The following is a 26,513-nucleotide window of genomic DNA, read 5'->3' as shown; positions in this document are numbered from 1 at the left end:
AAAGTAAATATGGGATGACTTACTAATGTCTTAAAATTAGTGTTCTACAAAGCCTGTTCCTACTTTTTGGCATTGTCTCAAGAGTTGTATGGTGTATCTTCAGGATACTCTTTCCAAATTTCAGTCATGTCTATGAGCTTTATAAAATTCTTGGTAATTGTTAATTAGGAATTATAAGAATGAGTGTGGTTTGATAATTTGATAGTGTGATTCTGAACCCTTCTGAAGGTAGGAGTATATAAACATTCCTTTAGGAATACTTCATCCTTTTTATGGAAGAGGCTTGTTGGGGGGATGCTGCACGTTGTAGTTGTCAGTGATTAGGCTTTGTCAGTTGCACTTTTCCAGATTGTGACTGTTTCAAATACAAATTCATTCCATCCCACATTTAAACCTAGCAACAGTTTTAAGAGTGTTACGCTTGAAGAGAAAAATGAATGCCTTGAATATAGGGAAATTTTTCTTTGAAAGCCTGTACTCTGATTTATTTTTATTTTTAATAATTGTATGAACAGATATAGAAGAACAGGGCTTGGATATATGTGCTCTATATGTGACAGCTTTAAAATTCGGAGTTGAATTCTTCATTATATGCTTTTTAAACATGTCACTTATGCACCTGATTAGGAAGCTATTGAACTTGCTAACTATGGTTTTGGGATAACTGTATGCCTTACTGTTGAACAATCTTAGTCTTTAAAATTCAGACACAAAACTTCTGCAAGAATGTCTTACTGCTGTTACTCAGAATCTTACTGCTGTGTAATTCATATAGGTGTTTAGGAGTTGGGAGCTGGTGCATGATCAGTGTAATGATGCAAGTATCGTGCTCTAGCATCGACTGCTTTATGCCTTTGGTAGTGTGTATGCTTGAAGTTTGTACAAGACTGAACGCTTAAAAGCAGGTATAAAAGAAAGGTATAAAAAGGTATAAAAGGTATACCTTTATATAGAAAGATATAAAAAATTCTTAATGCACTTTTTTCTTTAACAGGTGAGCAGGGAAGTTTTAGCCATGGGTCTGTTATTGATGGAAAATTTGAAGGATTCATCCAAACGCACAGTGGGACCTTTTATATTGAGCCAGCAGAGAGATATATTAAGGACAAAACTCTACCGTTCCACTCTGTCATTTATCATGAAGATGATATCAGTGAGTACATCCATTTTGTGCTATAGATAAAATAATTTTTTTTTATTGAATGTCAAAACCTGTAAGCCATTTATAAGCATCAAATGAAACTTTGGCTGCATATGACACTGTGAATCATGCTGTCCTGACACGATTCGTATACAGTTATGGTGTGAAAAAGATTTATGGCAAACCAATGTGAGTCTTCCTTATTCTGCCATTTTAAGAAATCCTTAAGCATGTAAGCAGTGTATTTTATACTCAGTGGATACATGTTTCTTTTGAAAAATGCATTCTTAAATGCTCTATACTTGAGTGTGTTTTCCCTGGGAACTGGAATATAAAGGATAATTGATGTTCAAGTCACTACGCATTTACTTACATCTAATGAAGGTGGTGCTTGTGGTAAACAAAAGCTTCCTCTGCATACATAGTCCCAGTTGCCTTCAGATATCTCTTTTTTTGAAGGTATGTTGGCACCCAGTATGTCCCATTTTACACAGTATCTGGTGGAAGTGTACAGAGAATACTGTTTGAATTTGAAGAGTATAGCCCCAGAAGTCTAGCTTTAGTTGAAATGCCCAGCAGGATGAGAAAGTACCATGGAGTACTTCTACATCTTCAGTACTGATGCATAAGAGTTCTCCTGCACTCCACCTGCCTTTTTATGTATAATCAGTCTTCAGCTGTAGTATAAATCAGTTTTCTTTGATGCTTAAGTAACTTTATGCTGAACCCAAAATATATTTCAATAAACTTGTGATTCCAACTTTCAGTTCTTCAAAGTAGATGTTGGCAGAGAGTCACTTTAAGATTACATTTTGGTTATTGAAGCTAACAAGTTGTGTGTTGCAAGCTCACTTTATGTAGGACTTCGGTCTTGCTTAAGGATCAATTTAGACTATAACTTCATTTAAAAACTTGTCCCATCAGGCCATTGTGCAAATTGTAGAAGACTCGAGTTTGAAATCCCATTTGGAATTGGATGAGCACTCCTGGGTTAGGTCATTAAAATTACTTGAACCACTCTTGTGATCATTTTTAAAGTATGTCATAATGAGACTGTATTGTGAAATGTCAAAAATAAGATAGATGAGAGAAATCCCTGTTTGTGATTTGGTTGTATATATTATAACTTCTTCTGTGCTGAAAGCCAGTGAAAAACCCAGGGTCATTGCATAATACTCTCTCTGGTTACTACTCTTGCATGAATGCAGTGAAGAGAAATGATCTTTCTCTGCTAAAAAGTCAGCAAATATTGTTTACTTTTTTCTAATTGAATAAAGCTGCTGGAATACAGCTGTATTTTACATTCAGTAGCAATATGTATGCTGTCTTCAAGTATGTTAAAATTGCTGTAAGCTAGCAGATATGTTTGTCCTTCCTGTTACACCATTCTGTAAATATGATTACTAACCCAAAATCAAATAGAAGTTGCAGAATTTCAAAGGGCTTCTGAATGAATTCAGTTCCTGAATTTTACGTACATTGTGAGCTACACTTGTTTTCTGACTGACTAAATGTATATCTTCCTGGTGCATACAAGACCCATATTTGAGAATAAAGTAACTTAATAGGATCCTGTTCCATATACTGCTTTTGATTCTCAAAGAGAAGTTGCAGCATGCATTTAATTTTCGGCTCTACAGAGCATTGCAGGTGGAAGTCTGAGATGGCAGTTTGTCTTGCTAGCTGCTGGTGGAGTATTACATGGTTTACTGCTGTAACAGGAGAGTAGTGTGGAAATGTAATACGCCTCCCCTCCCCCAAAAGCCTGACTTGAAACTGTACGATATGTCTTTTATAACATTTCCGTGAATAATTTGCACATACTTCTAAATTCTTTGGTCTGTCTTGTAGGTCTCGCCAAACCATTCAATTCACTGCTTCGTAGTGGACTACTAGACTACCACTTACATAGCACTTTCTGTGAATAAGTCACTGTCTGCTTTACAAAGGGTTTTATTAACCCTGTTGTAGAAAAGAGGAGGAGGAGGGATGTAAAAGGACATAAGGCAGTAAAGTGATTTGTCCAGTTTCCAAAGGCTAAGACAAGCAAGAAGACTGTCTTATGTCACCTATGCTGTGTGGGTGACTAAAAGTATTCTCTTAGTGGCAGAAATTGAACTGTACCTTAAAGAAATGGATAATTTGATTTTATGAAAGTTAGTGTTGTTGCTTTGTAGAAGTGATCTCTGTTGGAGGAGTAAATGGATCGCTTGAGAGATGGAAGACACTAGTGATGAAATTGGTTCATATTAATGCCTTATTAAAGTGAATGGGAGCAGGATATGAATTTTTTAATTGTTTAAGTGATGCTATGTTGGCTTACACTGGTTTTCCTCTTGAATCTAGTGCATCAAAATTAGCAGTTAGAAACAAAATCAGGTTATCAGAGGGGATTCTCTTAAGCTGTTCGGGGAAGCCACATGGAAGCAACGGTACAATACAGCTTCCAGATTGCCAAGTGAGTGACCATTGCAGCCTGCTCAGCGTGGCTGGAAACAGCCCATCCTGGAGCTAGGTCTGAGGGGCACTGTTTGGAAATGTGAGGCTCCCAGTGGTTGCTGTCCATGCACAGTCCGATGTGCGTGCATAGTTTAATTGTGAGTGTATAGTTTAATTTTTTTCATTGGTATCCTAGAGGTCTCTAGGGTTTCTGTGCTCTGAAACAGCTGGAGTATATAACTGCTCCTGTCACTTTCTGAATGGTGCTTTTGGGGCTGATTTTTTTTCCTTTCATGAATTATTTTTGCATTGAACTGCAGCTCCAAAAAACCCCAACAATAACTAAAAAAACTCTAAGCTTTACAGTAGCTTTAAAAAAAACCAAGCATGCAAATCTGTTATTGCTCTAATCTAAAGCTGACTTTTGTGAAATAGTCAAACCATTAGTATCTTACACAGGACAAAAGCAACAAACATGCTAACATTTCTAAGTCAGGAGAGACTGGGGGAAGAAGTCATCTTTGCTTTAATTTGGGATATGTTTTGGTCAGCCATGTTTCAGCCTTTTGAAACAATATGCTTTTTAGTGCTTTTCAGAAATCACAATGCAACATACGATTAGCATCTCAATGAGTTCTTATTCAGTAGTTAAACAAAAGGGGTTTTTTGTAAGTGGGGATTATATTGTCAACTTTATAAGGCAGCTTTTGTCTGTTACAGTGGCTGTGGTGACCAGTGGAAGGCAGCCTTCTATTCATGACTTGAAACACAAGTTGAATGATTTTTAGTTTCTAAGTCAGTCTTGGTCAAGCTGTTTTATAATTTAGTGCTAGAAAGATGCAAATTGCTATTTTCATTAAAATATTTTGGAAACTTTTAAGGATTAGGCTTTCATTGGAACTCTATTTACATTATTTAAATCATATATGCTTCAAATGTATCCCTGAGTTCAGACTGTAAAATACAAAATCTGTATTTCCTTAGATCAACAGTAGACAGGAAAATCCTGTTCAGACCTTCAGGAAAATAAGCGTGGTCTTTTAATTGCCTTTATGGTCTTGAAAGAACTATACAACTGAGAACAGGAAGTAAAGTATTGGGTAATTTTGCAAAGCCCTAGCTCCCGAATGAACTGACCATTGCAAACTATGTATTAGTGAGAATTTGGCTTTTTTTTTTTTTTCATATCATGGTTGTCAGTTTAATAATGAAGGTCACTTGGCAGTTGTCATGGGAGCACAGTGTGACAGACTGCTTAGAATGCAATCAGTAATAAGGTGGGGGGTTTGTATCTGCTTAAAGTTAGATTTTGTTCTGACAGTATTGATTTTGCTAGAATTGGGCAAATCTCTACGGTGGCTGAAGAACTGGATTTTCAGCACTTTTAATGGAAGTTTTTTATACCCTTGCGCTAGAAGCTTAAATCCAGTATCCATTAAGTAGCTGACCTAAATGCTTAATAGATCATACTATTTACTGACAAGCAGAAGAAGATTATTCATGTGACCAAGAATGGTTGTGGTAGGTAGTGCCTCTTTTAAAAAGCATCCGTAGTTGTATATAAAATTATTAATGATCTGCCATTGGTTAGAAAAAGATGTCATTGTCAGAAAGCATAAAATGTCAAGATCAAGGCAGGAGGGGTTACGTTTGTTCTTGTTACATTGTTCACAATTTTAACATTTTGTCAGGATGTTCAATACTTGCAATTAAAAAATGGGAAACAGGACAATATGGGAAAAGAAAAATAAAGTATTTGTTTTGCTTGAGGATTTTTCTCTAGTTAGACTATTGATCCTGTAATTAAAATCTTCTGTTTGGGGTCTGATGGAAAGTAGGCGTCCAGTTTTTTCTCAACTCTGCATTCACTGTAAGCAGTCATTTCATGGTAAAGGCACGTGTGTTCTCTGAATCAATTCACAGGGTTGTGGTAGGGATAGACTGAGAAGCTCTTGATCCCAAAAAACTGGCAGAAGGCTGTTCCTCTCAAAGCATTTAAAAGCATCACAAGAGCATGGACCAGACTTCTGTGAAGTGGGTCAAAATTGCCCAAGTCATCTGACACAATGTAGTTCCTGCTTAGCTCCAGATACTTAAAATTGGAACTGCAGAAGGAGATGATGAAAATAGGAAATCTCAAAACATGAGGAGGGAACAATGCCTTCATGGTTTGGGATAATGCAGCATTTATCAAAAGAAAGCTTTGTATGCAACTTTGTAGCTAGACATGGTTCCAAAGTGAACTATATTACCTGCCTCCTGTGCTTAGCAGGGTGGATTCAAATCTCTCCCTGGGGAATATGTCTTTCCCAACACATGCTAAACCTTGGCAATTGCTGCTCTAGACTGTTTCATATTCTTTTTACTTTTAACTGGCTTAACATGTTTCTTACTAGGTTATTACTTTTTAAGTGAGAAATATTTGTTTGAATTGCAGGAAGTCAGTATTAAAAATGTATTAAGGGATTTCCTAACCTCTTTGGGGAAACAAGATACAGAGGAAAGACTGCTTATTTTGTGTAATGCACTGAGAACATTTATTTCTAGTACTGCTCTGTCAGTTGTCATAATGCCGCATTATAACGTGAAGTGTGGTGATAGCAGAAAATGGCATTTTTTGCCGGTGTAAAATACGCTGTGCAACCATGTTTCCAGTTAATTTCTGTGGATTCCCGCAGTTACCACCTGCAGGAGTTGCTTTAAAGTTACGATGGTTTACGTAGATGAAGGCTGCTTATGGTAAGGCAGAATTGTCCATTACTCCCACCCTTGTGTAACACACTTTTGTTGCAGAGATAAGTGGTTGACGGTGTGATATTGGTAGTGGGTAATGAGAATTTTAGTTAAATACAGTAGATTTTTTATTTAATACTATGATGGGAGGAAAAAAGTGGTGGAGGTGAAGGGAAGGGTCATATTTGTAATCCTTTGCTCTTCACTCCAATCTAGTGATAGTAAACAGGATCACAAAAAGTACGGATGACTTCAACAGTGAGTGGTACATTTTGTTTAATATTGGTTATAGCAAAGCTAGTGTTCCACTACATTTCTAACCAAATCGGGTGAGGTAGCTTCCAGTAAAAGGGGTTTTTTTTTTCCTCTTTTTCTCTATTCTTCTGGCACTGTGCTAGGGCTAACCATACTGTCAGATGAGATTGTACCAGAGTGCATACTCTTAAGAGTGCACCTACTGTGTTCCAGCTGCTAAGAGGCTTCGACTCCACAGAACCAGACTAGAGCAAGTCCAGGGTAAAATCTCCTGAAATGCATATAATGTGAACATCAGGTCCTTGGTGCCAGGTCTTAGGCTTTATAAATCTACCCTGGTCTGTTCTATTTACTCTGTGATTCTGGATCCTCACACTTTCTTAAAAAGAAGTGTGGGGTGGGAAGTGTGTTTGACAAACCACAACAACAAGAAGAAACAACCAAAAACCAACCCACCACCAGCTCCTCCAAAACAGCAAACCTTGGTAAAGTTTACACATTTCTGACAAAACTTGCACCCTGTCAGGATGACGGTAAGACTGTGGCTTGCCCTACAGAAACTAGTTCCTTAAGTATTTACATATGTGGTTCCCATAATCTGTACTTCATTACCTCTTACTGGGACACCAGTTTATAATGGGATCCAGTCTGCAGAGAAGCTGAAGGGGCAAGACCTCTTAACTTCAGTACTTCTTATCTCCAGAGGAAGCTTCTGCCAGTATGGATTGATTACATATCTCCAATAGGTATTAACAGTGAAAACCTAACCATATGTGTCTAAAATACATTACATGTGTAATGGGAACTGCATTGACAAGCACTGAAAGAATGATGGTAAGCAGCCAATTGTATGGTATTCTCACTGAGCTAATTTGAATCTCCAGTGTGGAGTCTTGTTTTACTTTGTCCTGAGTTCTAAATACATCTGTAAATTTTGTTATCTGTAGTTCTGTTTTAAAACTATACTCGTACATACACATGAATATATACATACACACACCGATCACTTATCCTTAATGGTATTGTTTACTTTCCAGAATGGAAATTGTACATTTTCTCTTGTCAGTCAAAGTGCTAGCAAACTCGTGCTTCTAGAATTGTAGAATTGAGTTTGAGACTGAGGATCATCAGAGTTTCTGTTCTTACGGATGGGTAGTTAAGTTGCATTATATCAAATCTTTTCAAAACTTCTGTGGGAGATGAATAAAGTAATAGAATCTTCTAAGAACGTTAGCAAGGTTTCTTAGTTTTAGTTTGTCAACTTGAATAAAGAGAACCTTTCTCTTATCTGAGCAGTCTGTAGTATACTTGATCTCTAATAATTTTCTATTGTGAGTTCACTTTTTTAAGGCTGCTGTTCAAGTTTATTGGTACAGCTGTATAAATAATAGCTCTCATTCTTATTCTAGTTGTTGCTGCTCATATTTTCTTTTGCTATCTATAAGAAAACAATATTAAGAAGCACTAGTCAGTTCTGTTTGTAAAACTAAGAATGTATCTTGGTAGAAATGTTTAATGAAAGGAACAGCTGCATAAAGCTTGAATCTTAGAATGCTTCCCTCAAACCACATGAGCAATACTGGGTACAAACTGAGTAAGTTGGAGTGATACAGCCATGTTTTGCACTTGTACTTGGAATTTGAAAACTCAACCTGCTCTTCCTCTTTTTAGAATATCCACATAAATATGGTCCACAAGGAGGCTGTGCAGATCATTCAGTATTTGAAAGAATGCAGAAGTACCAGATGACTGGTATAGAAGAACCAACAACAGAGGTACAACATAGGCTAATGGATTATGGTGATTAGAAATTAGTGCAATAACTTTCTATTTCTTGTATGTTGTCTCTTTTACTTGTGGTCAGTTGTCATCCCTCAGCATTGTGAGGTACTTCAGTTATTGCTAGAGGTTTCTTATTAACATTTTTCTAAATTCCTTTTCTCATTGCTTCTGCAGCATATATGTGCTAGCTCATAGTCTTAATGAATCCTACATCATTTCAAATTTTTCAACAATTTGAACTTTAGATGGATGTGGAAATACAGCTTGAGATGAGGAATATACTTTATTGCAATTGAGGAGAGTTTCAAGATCCCTTGATCTCTAAGTAATATACTGGTCTTTAAAGAGTAATAACTTTCAGATTTTTCGAGTTATGTTAATGTAACACTTGTAATATCTGAGTGCTTTCAGTGGTAAATGAAGTGATATGAGCAGGAGGGTTTTACTAGCAATATTGAAAGATTGAAGGGGTTACAGCAGCTACAGATTGCCAGTAATAAGAGGTAGGTGGTCTATGGTTGAGTCCTGCAGGTTTTTTGTCTTTAGGTTTGCACTACTTGTCATGAAACTGGTTTCCCCTTCCTCCCTCCCCACAACACTTTACACTATAGTAATAACTCAGTAAGTTGAATTTCTCTTGCTATGTTCCAAACTGTTCCAAGTTTTGGCATCATTTTGTGGTGTCACTTAAGTATATGCCAACTAAACTAGCAATATGTCTTGTTAAATAGCATCAGTAACTTAAAGCTTTACATTGTGACTCCTAAATTATCAACACTGTAACAGAACTGGGTGTTGGTAACAGTAACATGCTTTCCCAAAAATTTACTTCTAAAACTTCATGGAGAGAGTGGGCCATCAACCTATGAATACCTTGAGGCAAATGTGTTAGCAGATACTGTTCTGACAAGCATTATTTTAACTTCATGTTACTTCATTTACCATTTGTTTCTTGCTGAAGTGCTTAAATATTTGTGTTTGCTGAAGTAGCCAACTAAGGTAACTACAATGTGAAATACCTTCTGTTAGGGAGGGTGCATTTAAGTCCCACAGTGGTGTGTTTTTTTTCTAATGTACAAACAGTTCATCGTGGAAGAGGATTATGAAAAAGGAAAACTCCAAAGATCATATGCATGGAAAAAAATCTATTTCACATTGACTGCCTTTTATCTTACAAAATGACATGCACAGAAGGGTTTGACTGAGATACTAAAAATAAATATGGTGTACTTGAAAACTGGCTATAACATACTTAGTGTAATTCAAGATTCATGAAATTTGTGGCTTAAAGAATTAAAATCTGTTTGGATTAGTGGAGTCTGTTTAGAAAAACCCATTGCTATTCTTAAGTAATCTAGTGCAGCCTGTAGAGCTACAAAATTAAATGTATTTATTTCCTGTGTATACGTAGAAGCCTTTTGAAGAGCCGAAGAACGATGGTCCACAGCTTTTAAGAAAAAAGCGTGCCACTCAGGCTGAAAAAAATACGTGTCAGCTGTATATTCAGACTGATCATTTGTTCTACAAACATTATGGAACAAGGGAAGCTGTAATTGCACAGGTATTTCCAATCTCTTCATTATAAATTACCTGCTTTTACTATATTTGTGTATTCTGATAAATTTAATGTAATTTTAATTGCATATATTATTAGTTATTTACTTTAGAATGTCTTGTTTCATTTGTTACAGTGATCCTGACACTATAAAAACAGCTTTTTTTTTGTCACTAAAAAGATGCTATGTGTCTGTGACAAAAGTCCTGGGCACTTGTATTTCCTTTTAATAATGGCAGCTGTGTTTTGTTTGGCACCTCTGAGTGAGACTTGCAGTGTGACTTTTCTCAGTTCTTACTTAAAAAAATGATACTTCCTGAAGAGTTCTGTTCCATTTGACAGCCTGCCGAGCATCTGTGTTAACACTTGCATAGCCTTCCATTTGGAATTTCAGTTCAAAACACCGTGAGCTGATGACACTGTGATCTGTTCTTCTAGTGGCTGATGTAGTGGAAGGTCGTAAAAGCAGCGGCCACTAAAGGCAGATGCTTCGCTTGGTCAGTATATTATTAACTGGAAAAAGGGTTTGGTTTTTTTGCTGATCATTTTCTAAAAATGTTACTAGCAGGTTAATATACATCTCTTGAAGTCTGAAGTTTCAATGGCACTTGCAAATCTGACTGCTACTGTTTATTCATCACACTGTACAATCAATTTGAGTAACATTTTCCAAAGCTCTGAAGTCACCTTCAGAATCAGGTTTTCAATGAGTTAGCATTTCTATGTGGTACTGGAAAAGGCAAATGATCAATTTTTTCACTTTTGTGTTCTACCAGAAATAAAACAAGAATGTTGTAACAAGTAGCTTTGTTGGGAAAAAAGAAATGCAGTGCTTTGAATAGAACTTTAACTACAGTGCTGTCTTATCGTAGCAATGAATTGAGCGAGTATCACAAAGGGATATCTGAATAGTTGATAGAATTACATGGTAAAAAATAAAAGGGGGGGAAAAAAAAGGCAATATGCTTTGCTGTTAGCTGGTGTGGTGATAATACAGATAATAGGTTATGTAGTAATTTATTTCTGTTGTTTGCCATCAGCACTTGATTAAAAAGGCCTGATAGAGTTCATATGGCACAATATCTTATATGTAAAGTATAGGCCTTTCAGTTGCTGCTATTTAAGATTACCTATAGTGTCGGGCATAGATTTTTGAACTAGAGATGCTTTTGTTTTGGACAGATATCCAGCCATGTTAAAGCGATTGACACAATTTACCAGTCAACAGATTTCTCAGGAATTCGTAACATCAGCTTCATGGTGAAACGAATAAGAGTAAGTTGTCTTGGAAATACTCATAGCTTCACTGATACTGCTTGGAGGCTGTATTGTTCAGAAGTCCTCTTCACTCATAACCATTTGTTGTTAGTAATTTTGTAAAATAGGTGTGTCTGTAGTAAATGGTTCCCTAACCCATTTATTTGGTTTGGGTTTAGTATTTATTGTCAAGACCCTGATCATTCTGGTATGAATCAGTTTTCATAGGAATCAACTGTTGCATTTCAGCAGTGTTGACTGTGTCAGATAAGTGTATTGCTCTCCAAGCAATGTACTAAAATAGATAATGGCTGTATAGGTTGAAAGTTCCTTCTAAAAGTTATGATTTAAAAGCATGAATATAAACTGGATACTGATGGAAAGGAAAAAAGAAATAGGGTGGGGATTTACTACACAAATGCTCTCTCTATTGTAGAACTTGGTTTTCCAAATACTGGATAGGAAGTTGTTAAGGCCTGTGAATCTTTAGCAACATCTTTATGTAACGTGACAAGGTATTGATGATTGTAAGCATCTTAGCTGGTATTTACAAGTCAAGTGAAAATGAATCACGTCTTACAGTTTGTTTTAATTTACTTCTAGATTAACACAACTGTAGATGAGAAGGACTCTTCCAATCCCTTCAGATTTCCTAACATCGGTGTGGAAAAGTTTCTGGAACTGAACTCAGAACAGAATCATGATGATTACTGCTTGGCCTATGTGTTTACAGACCGTGATTTTGATGATGGAGTCCTTGGTCTGGCTTGGGTTGGAGCTCCTTCAGGTAATTATATCCAAACCTTCCGAGCTATGAGAAAGTATTGTAGGTAGGTACAAAGAAGAAAAGTAGAAACTCATTTAAATTGACAGCAAATAGACAAAAATCTGATAACCAAATTTTCACAATTTTGGTTATGTATGGTTTGATTTCTATATTTTTTTTAAATATAAACAGCATATCATGTGTCACTTCAATTAGTCTGGCTGACTTTCTATGAGCAAGACATGAACAATAAAGAAAAACGTATTTCTTCTATTAGACAAAGGTGGAATTACGGGGAAGGCTTTTTATTCAACAGGTATGAGTGACCAGTGAAGTGACAGAGGAAACAAGTATTTCTGCTACGTATAAACAGGGCTTAAACTATGCAATTTGAATTTTGTTGTAGGACTACACTGCAGAATTTCTAGGAAGTATTGGAAGCAATTGTATTTTTAAATGATTTAAATCAGTGAGATCTTGTTCTGGGAGATATGAGAATAATAGTGTGACAACTCCTGAACTGCTTCTTAATAGTTTCAATCTAATTGTGTACTTGGGGTCTGAAGTATGTCTCTTGATGTAAAAATGAAATAATCAAACAATGATCTTCATGTGTGCAGCATCTTGAGATGTTTGTCCCGGATGGGTTTTAGGACATATTAGTGCTATAAAAAGTTGTTAGTCATTAGGTTTGAGTAAATACATATTCTTTAATTATAGCTCAGCACAAATTCCAGATTGTGGAAACTTTCACAGAAGTCAAAATCAAATTCAGAAGGAACAATCTTCCCTTGTTTCTGCCCTCGAGTGATTTCTCTGTGATAAGGAATTAGGCTGAAGATCATGAGACTTTGCAAGAGACTGGATACTTTTATGAGAACATGATCAAAAAATTTAACAGAATTTGAGTAATTGTGTAAGAAACATTAAACCATTTATAAGCTGTTGCTATACATTATAACCTCACTTTTTTACTGCTGTACTTGCCTCTAAAGCATATGTTGGCTGTAGAGTATTGGAACTATGTGGAAAACTGTTATGGTATGACAGTCCCTCAGACTTTGATTTTAAGAAGTTAAAATGCTCAAATAAGTTCTGCTAGGGTATTCAGAGGGGTAACAGACCAGTGGACCCATGATCATACTAAGTATGTTAGAGGGACCTGTGTGGACTAACCTTAGTGACTGTGGAAGAACCATAAGAAAAATAATACACAGGTGGGCTACTTAAATAAGAAACTGAGATTGTGATGACTATTGTATAGTGTGAGCAAGCATTGAATGAATTGGAACGTGCATTCCACAAACGCTGCTTTCAAAACTAAATTTAATTGAGAAAAATGAGGCTGCTTTGAGAGATTTTCGTGTTTAACATCATGACATAGACTAAATGGAATATTTCACCAAAATGAAATTTTACTTCAGAAACAAAGAAATTTCTTTAGAGTGTTTTTTAAACACCATTTATGTTAGCAATAGAATAGCTGAATTTTAGAACACTAATACTGCCCTAGTACAAAGTCAAATTATGGAGAAATTTCAAATTAAAGTTACAATTTCAAGGCTTTTCCAAGCAGTAAGTGTGACATACTTGATTGTTGACCTTATAAATATGGGTCTGATTAAGCTACACATCAAAAGCAGTTTCAGCTTTAGGTTGTACAGTGGAAAAATTAGTCGCTTTAGCTATATATCCTTTTCAGCACATCCTAGACATTTTATATAAATGCTCTTGCTGTGAGAGAAGATCTCCTGTGATGTTACTGTGGGGTTTTTTTACTTACTGAAATCCAAACGGGCTGTAGATTGAGGCTACCTGTATTGGACATTGCACCCTGCTAGTCTTGTTCTACAAGTATGGTGAAATCGGGGCTTGTCTGTGCAGTGAAAGACCCAAACAGTTCTTACTTAATAGCTATCCTAAAACAGCTAACTGCTTGTGTGAATGTAGCCATTCACTGCTGAGAGCATTAGATACATCCAATCTACTCTGAAAGTTGGGTTAATATTAATTACGCAGAAGAACTCTTGGTCCATAAGCCTCCACTGAGGAGGCAAGCTGTTTCTTGTTCTAAATGTCACTAGAAAAGTAACAAAGTACTACTTTTCTTAAATGACTAACTTCTGTCTAAATACAGGGAGCTCTGGTGGAATATGTGAAAAGAGCAAACTGTATTCTGATGGTAAGAAGAAGTCTTTGAACACTGGAATCATCACTGTTCAGAACTATGGCTCTCATGTTCCTCCCAAGGTTTCTCACATTACTTTTGCTCATGAGGTTGGGCATAACTTTGGTTCACCTGTGAGTATTAACATTGATCTGTTAACTGATCTTCAGCCATTTTGAAGTGTGTGATTTGTGAATGGAGTTTTTACTTCCTTATAAACAAGGAGAACATGATCAAGACTGCATGTGCATATTGCATGCACATTGTATACAAACAAAACACATTGCTGAACTAATGCCATTTTATAAGTATTTGACAACACTGGTGCAACAGTGGATTTTGTGAATTGTTTATTTCTACTAGTTCAAATCTCTTATAAAGGGACTACAGTATTATTTGCTAAAAACTTCCCTGGTTTTGATGGAAGACTAGAGTCACACACATCTCTTAAATGTACTTTAGTTTATCCTAGAGAGGAGAAAGAATCAATGCAAAATTGGTTAAGATGACACTTCATTCAACAAGTGAAGATGGAACTGCCTCTTTTATGTTCAATTATTTATACTTACAAGTTCACCTAGGAAGACTGTGGAGAGGATTAAGATACCAAGAACAATATTTTTGAGCAAAGTGGTCTCCCAGTCATTTAGGGGCATGATTTGTTTGTGGCAAGCTGAAATCATGAGGCTTTTGGTTTTGCTGGAGATGAGAACAAAGTTTTCTGGTTTGGGATTTTTATTTTTAAACTTGGGTATATAGGCTTCCTACTCTTGGAATAAAATGAAATCAAGATACGACAGGAATTATGAGTTCTTCCAAAACAGATGTTCACATGTGAATGCTTTCTTCATGTGCCTTGAGAAAATCCCTAATACCACTGCTCTGAGTGGGAACAAGCCTTCCAAGAATAACTAAAAATACGAACACATGAAACTGAAAAACCAGTCCCACTGAATTAAATGTCTTTTTGGATCAGCTTGGAAGATGGTTCTTCTAATTTTACTCCAAGTTGTATTTGATGCAGGGAAATATGTGTAAGCACAAAAAAAAGAAAACAAACAAAAAAGCCCAACCCCAAACAAATGTTTTTCTGCATAGTTCTTGTATTCCAAGAAACCTTAGAGTATAAGATTATGGTGGTTTATGAACCTTTTATTCTGTGTTAATATTACCAAATTAAATTACTTTCACACGTGTATAAAATGATAGCAAGAAATAAGAGAACCTGTCTTGATAGAAATAGTTTTAAAATATTCGTCTTGCAGCATGATTCTGGAATGGAGTGCACTCCAGGAGAGTCCAAGAACTTGGGACAGAAAGAAAATGGCAATTATATCATGTATGCAAGAGCTACATCTGGGGACAAACTTAACAACAACAAGTTCTCTATCTGTAGCATTCGAAATATCAGCCAAGTTCTTGAGAAGAAGAGAAATAATTGCTTTGTTGGTATGTATTTAGTCATCCTGAAAGCAGAAGGGCTAAGCTATTACTATTATGCTTGATCAGAAATTTCATAGAATCATACCATCCCTGATGAAGAGTCCCTCTCCAGCATCCTCATAGGCCCCCTTCAGATACTGGAAGCTGCTCTGAGGTCTCCACGCAGCTTCTCTTCTCCAGGCTGAACAGCCCCAACTTTCTCAGCCTGTCTTTGTACAAGAGGTGCTCCAGCCCCTGATCATCCTCGTGGCCTCCTCTGGACTTACTCCAAGTTCCCTTTTTTATTTTTTAATTTAGTTTATTGATAGACTCTGTAAGTGAAGAATTGAATTTCAGATCGGGAGTGCTGTGTCAAGTTCCAGGTTCCCTAGTACAGCAAAGACATGGGCATACTGGAATGAGTCCAGCAGAAGATTATTAAGGGATTGGAGAATCTGACATATGAGGAGAGTCTGAGAGAGCTGAGACTGTTTACTCTGGAGAAGAGAAGGCTTGGGGGGTGAGGGTGGGCTCTTGTCTGTCTTTGGAAATGCCTGGTGGGAGAGAGTAAAGAGAGTAGGGCCAGAGTGTTTTCAGTCATGGCCAGTGAAAGGACAAAAGGTAAGGAGCACAAATTAAAATACAGGAGTTCTATTTAAACATTTAAAAAAAAAAAAAAAAAAAGGGTTTTGCAGGAATTTTCTTTCTGGAGTCTGTCATGTATGAGCTCTCACAGATTTCATGAGATTGTGCAGCAAGTAGGTTTGGGTTTTGGAGTAGAAGTCGTAGTTCACCCCCGTGCCATCAGCTTTTGCCCTGAAGTCCTCAGAATCTGTTAAAGGAGGTGGTGTGCAAGAAAGGATGCTGCTCTGTTGGAGGCTTAGCAGAAAACTGTCTCTTATCACTGTTGTTTTCCTATCTACACAAGAAACTCCCACTGTTAGCAGCAGAAACCTCTTACTCAGAGATTTAAAATTCTCTGAATTGTAGGAATGACTAAGCTGGGTGGCAAGCAAATAATGCAAGTTGACTTGAGCCCTAGTCCGAAGTCCATCTTGACCAGGCATTTTCAGTCATAATTAGCTGGATGCTGTTGTGAGTCAATGTAAACATTTGTAAGTCTATTTGCATATTCTTTGTACTGCTTTGTACATAAATATACTGGCATTTTTCAGAGTCTGGTCAACCCATCTGTGGTAATGGACTGGTTGAACAAGGAGAACAGTGTGATTGTGGATACAGTGACCAGTGTAAAGATGAATGCTGTTACGATGCAAACCAACCGGAAGATAAAAAATGCAAGTTAAAACCAGGCAAATACTGCAGGTATTGTGCATGTCTGTTACAGTACAATTTAATTTGGGGGATTTATTGGTAGCTGTAATTGGTGTTTTGGAATTTGAATCTGTTTACCTGCATTATTCTTAAAGTATTTATTGTGTTTAAAATGCCTTATACAGTGAGAAGTTTGTGAGCACAGTGATGCTATGCAGTTCTTGGTGCTAACTGTAGCTTGCTTTCTGTTAGATGGCTGTTCTCTAGCTTTTGAAAAGAGATAGTACAGCACTGGCTTGTATCAGTGCGAACATAGCACTGCACTAACATAGTGCAGACAAATGTGTGTTGAATTTGTTACCTTTATTGGAAGTGGGTCATGCCTCTTGCAAAAGCTGGATGATTCAGAAAGATGTACCCAGAATGCTGTTTTTACAATATGTACAGGAAAGCGTTAATTGCCCAAAGGATAATGGAAGATATTATGAAATTGGATCCTATCCTAATGCCACTTCTACAGCATTGCCTAACTGGAAGATGACTGAAAGATACAGTTGGTTGATTTTTGTTTTCTTAAGACCTTGTTTTAGAAATGAAATCAACCTATGTTTTTATGGCACCTTGTATCTTGGCAGTGTTGTGTACACAGTGATTTATAAGAGGAACTTTTAAAGATCATAAGGCTTACAGTGAAGTAAGTCAACTTCTATCTTTTAGTTCCGTGACTTAAGATATATTTGAAATGCTTACCTCATCTGAAAACTGAAGGGGATTTTTTCCACATGTAAAGTGGGAGCCTTTATTCCTCTCTAGAGACAGACAGAAATCTAACATCTGGTTAGACTCTCAGCCAAAGATGAAGAGAAAATTCTATTATTTTTAGGTCTAAACCAACTCAATTTTTTGATAAAACATACACAATTCTGTCCTATTCAATCTTTCCTGCCCTAAAATGATCTTTGTCACCCTGGAAGTGGAAGTAAAAGTAGCATGTACTGCTATTTGACAGTGCAGACACAGTGGAAGGACCATCGCCTGTGAATTCATAGTTGCAATAATTTTGCATGTCTTCTCCTTCCTCCCCCTTGCAAATTTTTGGTTTTTCTGCCAAAATAAAGGCCCTACATTGTCTGGTCTTATAACTGGTTTCTGAGATTTTGTGTTGCACCTGGGGTGAGTTTTTTCCTTGTGAGTACACCAGGTGCCACCACCACCTCCTTTCTTTGCTCTCATGTTCAGCTGACTGTAGTCAGGCCTTATGTCCTGCTGCAGCAGTCTTAAATACAAATGACTGTATCATTTTTGGTTTAGGATTCTCATTTTATCAGTTCTATTAAGACTGAAAATTTTGCTATACAAAGAGGTTTCCAAAGATCTGTAAAGCAAATCCAAGTGTAAGAATGGATCATGTAAATAACATGGTAAAATACATTTTGGGAAAACTTTGATATTTATCCAGCTGCTTTCCATATCTTTAAGTCTTTCCATGTGTGACGTTTTTTTTTCTTAGCATGCAATAGTTTTAAAATAGAGATACGCTCACCTGCAGAAGGTCTGTGCTATCTTCTAATGTCCACTGAACGCCAACGAGCACCCTGTGAATAGTGTTAAGATGCAGAATAATTTGAGATGATGACTTGGAAGGCTTAGCTATAATAAAGTAGTTACGTATTTTATAACCTTCACTCTTCTGCTGCTTTTAATGGCATTCATGTACTCAAACACAGCCTCAAAAGAGAAATTATTGTTTCCTGTGGTTTCACCAGATATACTGGTGTGTTACACTCATGTACGTAGCATAAGGGGCTCAGATGCTTTGATGTCTGTGATGGAAAGGAAGCCAAGTGTTCTGGAGGAACCAGTGAAGCTCTACTATATGGCTTCTTTGACAAATCTTTCTTTCCCCCGGAATTTGTTTACATGCTGACTGTGATTTCTGGTATAAGATCTGACCTGTCTCCTTCCCTTTTCTTGTTTATTTAAACAATAAGTGGTATGCCTGCAGAACGTAGGAAAAAAATATTATTATGGATGTTAATTGGTGACACGTAGATCTTCACTTTATTACACTGAAACCGATACTATCAAAACTCATCAGTTGTTCCTGAATTAATTTTGTCAACTTGCTAATATAATGTTTTATATAAACAAACTTAGAAATACTGTTATTTTCTATATATTTTAATTTAAAATGTGCTTGTGCTCTTTTTCTAATATAATGCAAATAGTTTAAATGGTTACTACAATGACTAAGAAATCTGTATTTGGAGCAGTAACCTTTTGTTACCTTAAGGGGTGGAAAAAAATAGTTTCAATGCACATTTTACTTAGTACAAATCAGAAAAATGTTGAAAAATCAGAAAGTATGTTTCAGGATGAATAATTCTTCTGGAATAGTTCATGATTTTTCTTTACATCCAGTGTTTTCTATTTATTTCTAGTCCTAGCCAAGGCCCCTGCTGTACTGCACAGTGTAATTTCAAACTGAAGACTGATAAGTGTCGAAATGATTCTGACTGTGCAAAGGAAGGAATGTGTAATGGTGTCAGTGCTCTCTGTCCAGCATCTGATCCTAAACCAAACTTCACAGATTGCAACAGGAACACACAAGTTTGCATAAATGGGGTATGGGCTTTTTATCATCCTATGCAGCTGCAGTTGTTTATTGCAAGGCACTGTATTATGAAGAGATAAGGCTTCAATACTTACTGGAGAAGAGTGTAAGATTAATCCTCTTTTTAATAAAAATGTTTGATTTATTGATTTCACTCAGAGGCACACACCAAATATTAAGAAGCAGGTGACAAGTATCAAGCTAGATTTAGTATTTGAGAGAGTTCCGTTTAAAGTGTTTGTACAAATTGGAGTATGAAAGTGGTTTATTTCCTAGTTCCATCTTTTCGTTTTTCTTCAGTTTTGGTCAAGTAGTTTTGTTGCCTTAGAAAATTACACATGCTATGAATACATGTTGAATTTGGTTTAATGAATTCCTCCACCCATGTGCGTGTAATACAGATGTGCAAGCATATAGGATTACTCTGAACCGCCATTAGTTTCGTGGTTTAAAGAGTCCATGGCAGTTGCCATGAAATATTGATGAGAAGCCTCTAATAAATTGATCTATGTTTACCTGGAAGCAGAAATAGGCAAAAGTCATCCTCTTAGAGCTGTAACTTGTATTGCTGTAATTCGTTCTGCAGTCCAGGTTTTTAATGAATTGGTACTGCTTGTAATAATTCTTCAGCTAATTCAGAGTCATCTTAAAGATAGAGGAATCGTCGATACAGTTACTTGATTTTGAAATAAGATTATAAATACACTGGGGTTTTTTTCTAATTCTTTTAGTTGAAGGGTCAACCCACAGTGGAATTAAATACAGACTCTTTCCTGTCATTAATTTTATTAGTTTCTGAGATAAAATATTTTGAAGACATGCTTTTGATTCATTTTCCTAAGCAGAGTTTTGATGAATCACATCTCAGTGTGAATTGCAGTGCTGGGAGAGTTTTGCAGGGTACTCTGAGGCCCTAAAAGAAGGTACAGTGCTAAAAAAAAAATAATAGGGTACAACATCTTTAAAAGAAAATTACCAAACAAGCCTGAACACTGCAGCTGATTAACTGTAGGGTTCTTGTTTATAAACTTCAGAAGAAATTCAAGCTATTATTTTTATAGATAAGCATCTTTAGACCTATGATTATACTTTCAGCTATTAAAAATTAATATCTTTCCTAATGTCAGTGTGCTTAAAAGTGGAATTGATTTTTGTGTTCTCTTGCTTTTGTCTCAAACAGCAATGTGCTGGCTCTATCTGTGAGAAGCATGGCTTGGAGGAATGTACGTGTGCTAGTTCAGATGGCAAGGACGATAGAGAATTGTGTCATGTCTGCTGCATGAGAAAAAGTAAGATTTGTCTGAATTGTATGTTTAAATGTAGCAGTAGGTATCTGAAATCTTCTCAGGGTATTTGTATTTGTATCTCATTTATTCATGAGAGCATACTGCAATTCTGTTCATACTTGGTTTCAGATAGACACTGCATTGTATTTTGTAAGATATACAATATATTTTGTTGCTTTACAGATTAATGGAAACTTAAATTTTTTCAAAAGCATTTTGAACAATTGAACACCAGAGTATTTATACACGTTTTAATACAATAATAGTTTGATTAATTTATATTTATTTTTCAGTGGACCCATCTACATGTGCAAGTACAGGCTCCAACCAGTGGGAGAGACACTTCCGTCGTAAAACTATTACTTTGCAACCTGGATCTCCTTGTAATGATTTTAAAGGCTACTGTGATGTTTTTATGAGATGTCGGCTAGTAGATGCTGATGGCCCTCTAGCTAGACTAAAGAAAGCAATTTTTAATCCAGAGCTATATGAAAATATTGCAGAATGGATTGTGGTAAGTTTGGGGGTTTTTTTTATCTTACTAGTCTAATGTAAAGTTTTCTTGGTTGGTAAGTGTTGCTGCATATATACAGTACTTCAGCATCCTGAATGTCAATTTGCCCCATCCCTGGCAGTGTTCAAGGCCAGGTTGGACACAGGGGCTTTGAGCAACCTGGTCTAGTGGAAGGTGTCGCTGCCCACGGCAGGGGATTGGAACTGGTTTAGCTTTAAGGACCCTTCCAACCCAAACCATTCTGTGAATTCTTCAAAGTCCTTGTTTTATTAGTTTTTCTATCAGCACCTTGAGTGCAGTGAATATTTTGATAGATTGAAGGGAATGGAAACAAATAAGTAACAAACAAGTAAATATTTTGTGTTAATACCTCTGTTCACTGTTTTGGTGTTAATGTTCACATTTTTAATTTACTGGGTTTTCCTGCTTTAACTCTTCACATTTGAATGCTCTGATTTCTTTTTAGGGACTAAATATATTGATCTCTAGCATTTCTTATTTTTATTGCACTTTTGATGACCCTTTCCTAATAATAGACTGAGAGGAGAGCTACAATGAAACGCCATTATAGAACTGCATAGTCAATTCTGTGTAAGCTGTTGATTGATTTTAGGCTTATATAGCTCTATTGTAGTGAAATACTCTTTTGATAATAGAATGGATCTGAAGTATTTTGGATGGGTTTTTTTTCTGTGTAAGAACTTTGGGGATGTTTTTCTTTAAAATGCTATGGTCATATTTTAAGTGATGTTTCAGAACAGCTTTTTGATGACTTATAAAAGGCAAAGGAAAGCTATATTTCATGACTTCTGTCTCGTATGCATGTCTGCCAGGCCACCAACCCCAAATAATTTTTTCATGTTTTTAGGCATATTGGTGGGCAGTGTTGCTTATGGGAATTGCCTTGATCATGTTAATGGCTGGTTTCATTAAGATATGCAGTGTTCATACTCCAAGCAGTAATCCAAAGTTGCCTCCTCATAAACCACTTCCAGGTGAGTATGCAAGGAAATTAGAGAACTGTTTTATCCTCAACTATTTTGTTCTAAAGGGAAGTTTCAGGTGTCCCAACCTACAGTTGTTAGTCTGTCAGTGTGAAACTACATATAAAATTCATGCCAGTGAAACAATTCATAAAAATAACTCTTCCCTTATTCTCCTATAACATAATATGCATATCAAAAGAAAGCTTTGAAGACTTTTTCCACCAGAGTTCCTTTTATTTACTATTCCATGCTACATTTTGTAAGAAGCAGCCTGTTTAAGAAACTACTGTTGAGATAATAAAGTGTATTCCGTAAATCCTCTGTGCAGTTAATAATCTATTTAAAACCTTGCAGGTCTAAATCTGGAGCCTTTCAGACAACTAGTTATATGTAATTTGTATGGCCAGAGCACTTTTTAAACTCATTTTAATAATATGTACCTTTCTTTGAAACAGGCACTTTAAAAAGGAGGAGACCACCACAAACCACTCAGCCACCACAGCGGCAAAGGCCCCGAGAGAGTTATCAGATGGGACATATGAGACGTTGACTGCAGCTTTTTGCCTTGGTTCTTCCTAGTGCCTACAATGGGAAAACTCACTCCAAAGAAAACCTAATAAGTCATTGTCCCCAGTCTTAACTCTCAAAAATAGAAGAGAAAAAAAAAAAAAGCATGATATGCCCTCAAAACAAGTGGAAATGGTTAATTTTTAATGAGAGAATCTTCCAGCTCAAAAAAGAAGAAAAGTGGTTTTCTTGCATATTTTTAATTTAGTGGCACAAAGTCCTAGAGTATCGTGATTCTTTCCCCCTTCTGTGCTCTTCATTGCTGCATTTTCTTCACTTGCAGGCAAATATGGCTGTAGGAAAACTTTTATTCAAGAATTTGAAAAAACAAAAAGTTCTATTTTTCAACTGCCAGACAAGACTAGGAAGCTAGACCACCTCAGCACTGGAGACATTACTTGTCAATGTATATACATTGTTATATGCAGACATGTATTTCTAACGTACACCCGTACTTGTGTGCAATTGTAAACAAGAGAATTGCAATATGGATGTTTTCTTTGTATTATAAAACTTTTCCGCTATTAATGAAGAAATTACTGTTTAATTGACATACTCAGGATAACAGAGGATTATGGTGTGTAATGGTCAAGGATCCTGTGATGCTTTACACAGCAATTTGGAATCAAATCAGACTTTTTTTTATCATGATCAAAGTTGTTTCAAGCACTCATTTCATCTTTATCAAACAGCTGCTAAGACATAGCATACAAGATTGAATGGTCTTTCAGAGATATACCAGGTGTTCTGCAAACTCTGCAAATGCCGGAATGTTTCAAAAATGTTTTATAGAGGTGTCTAATTTCTTGTAGCTCAGCATAAATATTTTCATTTTGTCTGATTATTCAGCTAAAGAATGAATAGTTTGATGAAATATTTCCATGCTTCAGTAGAAAATCCTGCCTGTTACTCAACTTGGTCTAAAAATTGCAACTGATTTATTTGGGCTGTTTAGATATTCTTACAGTACAATTAAGTTCGTGTTCTGAGGGATGTGGAAAGAAAGAAAGGCTGTAGGTTTTGTCTTTTCTTTTTTAATTTATCAGGTATTTGAATAATGCTTCAGCATGAAACTGTTGATTGATAACCACTAGAGTGATTTGCCCAGCTACTGTGGCAGAGTTCAAATTGTAGTTAGGTCTACCAGTTTTTCCACAGTTTTATACCAGTAGTGAAGTTCAACAGCACAATGTCCCATTCCAAAGTTTTTCTTACGAATGTAAATAATTGGCATTTTTGAAAGAGGAAACAAAAGATGTCTTAAGGTGCTTACTGCCATGCAGGAGATGAAAGGGGGCATTACAAAATGTTTAAGCTTGTGATATATTTATTGCTTGTTTTCCAAAAGCACCAAGCTAATTAGAGATGCAAATGGCTATAATTTTCCTGGCTTTGCTTAGGAGAAAATTTACTTAAGGGTTGGACAGGCTTCCTTTGTTTTTGTTTTGTTTTGTTTTTTTAAGAGTATAAGGTTTACACAATCATTCTCATAATGTGACGCAAGCCAGCAAGGCCAAAAATGTTACAGAATATAATGGGATCTCTTCCTTGTAAACTTGTACAGTATGTGGTAACTTTTTCAAAATACAGCTTTTTGTACATGGTTTAGAGACAAATTTTGTACATGAAACCCCAAGTCCAATAGACTATATAAATAATTCTAAATGATCTTAACTAGTTAGAAGTGTGTGTAGTTGCTTTTAAGTCATTTTAAATACATTTGTTTTAAGACTGTGCAAAGATTGGAAGTGGGTTTGCATTTCTAAAATGGTGACTTTTATTCAGCAAGAGTTCTTAGTAACTTCTTGAGTGTGGTAGACTTTGGAACATGTAAATTTTTTGCCTGTAATGTTATCCTGTGGTAGGATTTTTGGCAGACAAATGCTGCCATATTTTAGTTTCAGTCTAAGTTAAATGTTTTCTGAAAACAGAAATGTGCACTGAACTCTCCACTGCAAGTCAAGACGTGGTAAAACCGAAAGAAAGTTCAAGACAATGAAATGGAATACTACTGTCAATTTCATGTCCACTGTGTTTTATACAGTATCTTTTTTGTTCACTTTGGAAATTTTTACTAAAAATGCAAAAAATAAAGTATTGTGCAAAGATATGTAAGGTTTTTTGAAACTTGAAATGCATTAATAAATAGACTTGATGAAATCATCCTCTGAAGATCCATTTACTTTTCTGAACCCTGAAAGCAAAAAGGAATACACAGATTCTATTTCTATTTAAGTTTTGGCTTTTGCTGGAAAGGGGCTGTCATGCCAAAAAGTAACTGTACTGTCTTTACGCTATCTAAGTGCACCTCCCGAATTTAATGTGTAGGAGTGAATGGTTTTGTGTAACCTTTTTAAGGAATTAAGGAAATGCCTTAAAATTACCTTTCAATTACTTGTATGATCACAAGGTAAAAAGCTTTCTCTGTTCTTATCTTCAAAATGGAAACTAGTTACTGGTGGGGTATTCAAGCCTGGCAGCATTACTACTGAATGATACCTTCTGAAATAGATGGTTTTGAAGAGGAATTCTGGAGTTAACATGTAATACTCTGAATGCACAACTGATGGATAAGACTTTTAGAAATGAATTTGCTTTTTGCAAGGTGTTTTAAAACTGGTAAGCTGGGTGTCTCTCTTCTTGGGTGTGTTGTATAGTTGATTTAATGAATAAGGCTGCTTTTAAAAGTCAAGTCCTGCCAGCTAGCCTCATTCTTAGGGCTGTTTGTTGAGAATGGCCTCCTTAGACATCTGTTTCCCTAACTGAGCAGCATATGCTTTGATGTAATCAAAGCACATTCAGAGTTCCTTCCTCACAGTACCTTCTTATTTTTTCCCCATGACTTTTTTTTATATCAAAGTGCTTCCCCTTGTAGCTAAATAGCACTGTCAGGGCAAAAGGTATTAAAAGAAAATCAGTTGGAGCAGAACCCTTCTGCAAATCGGCATCATAGGCGCCTAATAGATTTGGTGGTGGTGGCTACATTTAAATTTCTGTCTAGGAACACAAACCAGAGAGGTAGAAAATAATGGCCAGGCATCTAAAATACAAAGGTTGTGTCTATCCTAAAATGTGTTTGGGGGAAATAAAGGGGTACATAAATAGCTGTAATTTTTCTAACTAATATTTCACCTAATAATCTCTAGTAGTAGCTATTAGTTTATTCCTCTTTTATTTCTTAATGCTTTAGTTATTAAATGTATACATTCACCTTTGGTGTAGAAGCATGTACAGCCAGAATGGTGTGGGTGTGAGGAGGGCATCAAACTCCTCTTAAGCTATGAAACTATGCCTCTATCAATGACTGTCAGTCACTGATCCAGCTTGCCTTTAATGTTCCAATATTTACTTCAGGAAAAACACACAAAAGGGAAGGAAGAGATTTTTACTTCTGAATAAGGAGGTCCCTTATTACAGAGAGGTGATGCAAAGGACAACATTCATTATGGCATTCTAAGCTGTGCTTGCTCTGACAGGAGCAGGTTCCTCATGGCTTTCAAGGTCTCGATTCAGTTGTTTGGAGTGACACAGGAGTAATTGCAATGAGCACAAACTAAGGCACCACTATAGGCAGTTGCAATTGTACATGTAACTTCAGTGTTATCTTCAGGCATTGTGAGACTGACTATGCAACAACTTGGGCTTTATTTAATTTTGAGATCAGAAATGAGTGTAATGGCTGTCAAAATGCAGGGACAGGATTTATTTGGACATATTTCTGCAAAAGACATCAGAATAAGTATCTTCATATCTG

The 26,513-nt window shown here is 36.3% G+C and overlaps 1 protein-coding gene across 1 annotated transcript in view; it reads left to right on the top strand.

Annotated features, from left to right (window-relative positions):
* ADAM10 (ADAM metallopeptidase domain 10) overlaps positions 1–24,919 on the top strand; it is a 46,235-nt gene extending 21,316 nt beyond the window's left edge. The window contains exons 4-16 of the mRNA XM_030498290.1: positions 995–1,153; positions 8,240–8,343; positions 9,762–9,911; positions 11,088–11,180; positions 11,766–11,949; positions 14,066–14,229; positions 15,361–15,544; positions 16,693–16,843; positions 19,234–19,417; positions 20,587–20,695; positions 20,986–21,206; positions 22,075–22,201; positions 22,648–24,919. Of these exons, the coding sequence (XP_030354150.1) occupies positions 995–1,153; positions 8,240–8,343; positions 9,762–9,911; positions 11,088–11,180; positions 11,766–11,949; positions 14,066–14,229; positions 15,361–15,544; positions 16,693–16,843; positions 19,234–19,417; positions 20,587–20,695; positions 20,986–21,206; positions 22,075–22,201; positions 22,648–22,742 (1,925 nt within the window). The 3' untranslated portion in view covers positions 22,743–24,919. The remainder of the gene's footprint in view (positions 1–994; positions 1,154–8,239; positions 8,344–9,761; positions 9,912–11,087; positions 11,181–11,765; positions 11,950–14,065; positions 14,230–15,360; positions 15,545–16,692; positions 16,844–19,233; positions 19,418–20,586; positions 20,696–20,985; positions 21,207–22,074; positions 22,202–22,647) is intronic.
* Positions 24,920–26,513: the final 1,594 nt, after the last annotated feature.

Source organism: Strigops habroptila, chromosome 9 (genome assembly GCF_004027225.2).
Source record: "Strigops habroptila isolate Jane chromosome 9, bStrHab1.2.pri, whole genome shotgun sequence".
In the NCBI taxonomy this organism is placed as follows: domain Eukaryota; kingdom Metazoa; phylum Chordata; class Aves; order Psittaciformes; family Psittacidae; genus Strigops; species Strigops habroptila.
Note: the sequence above shows the minus strand (reverse complement) of the source record. Positions and strands in the feature narration are given on the sequence as shown.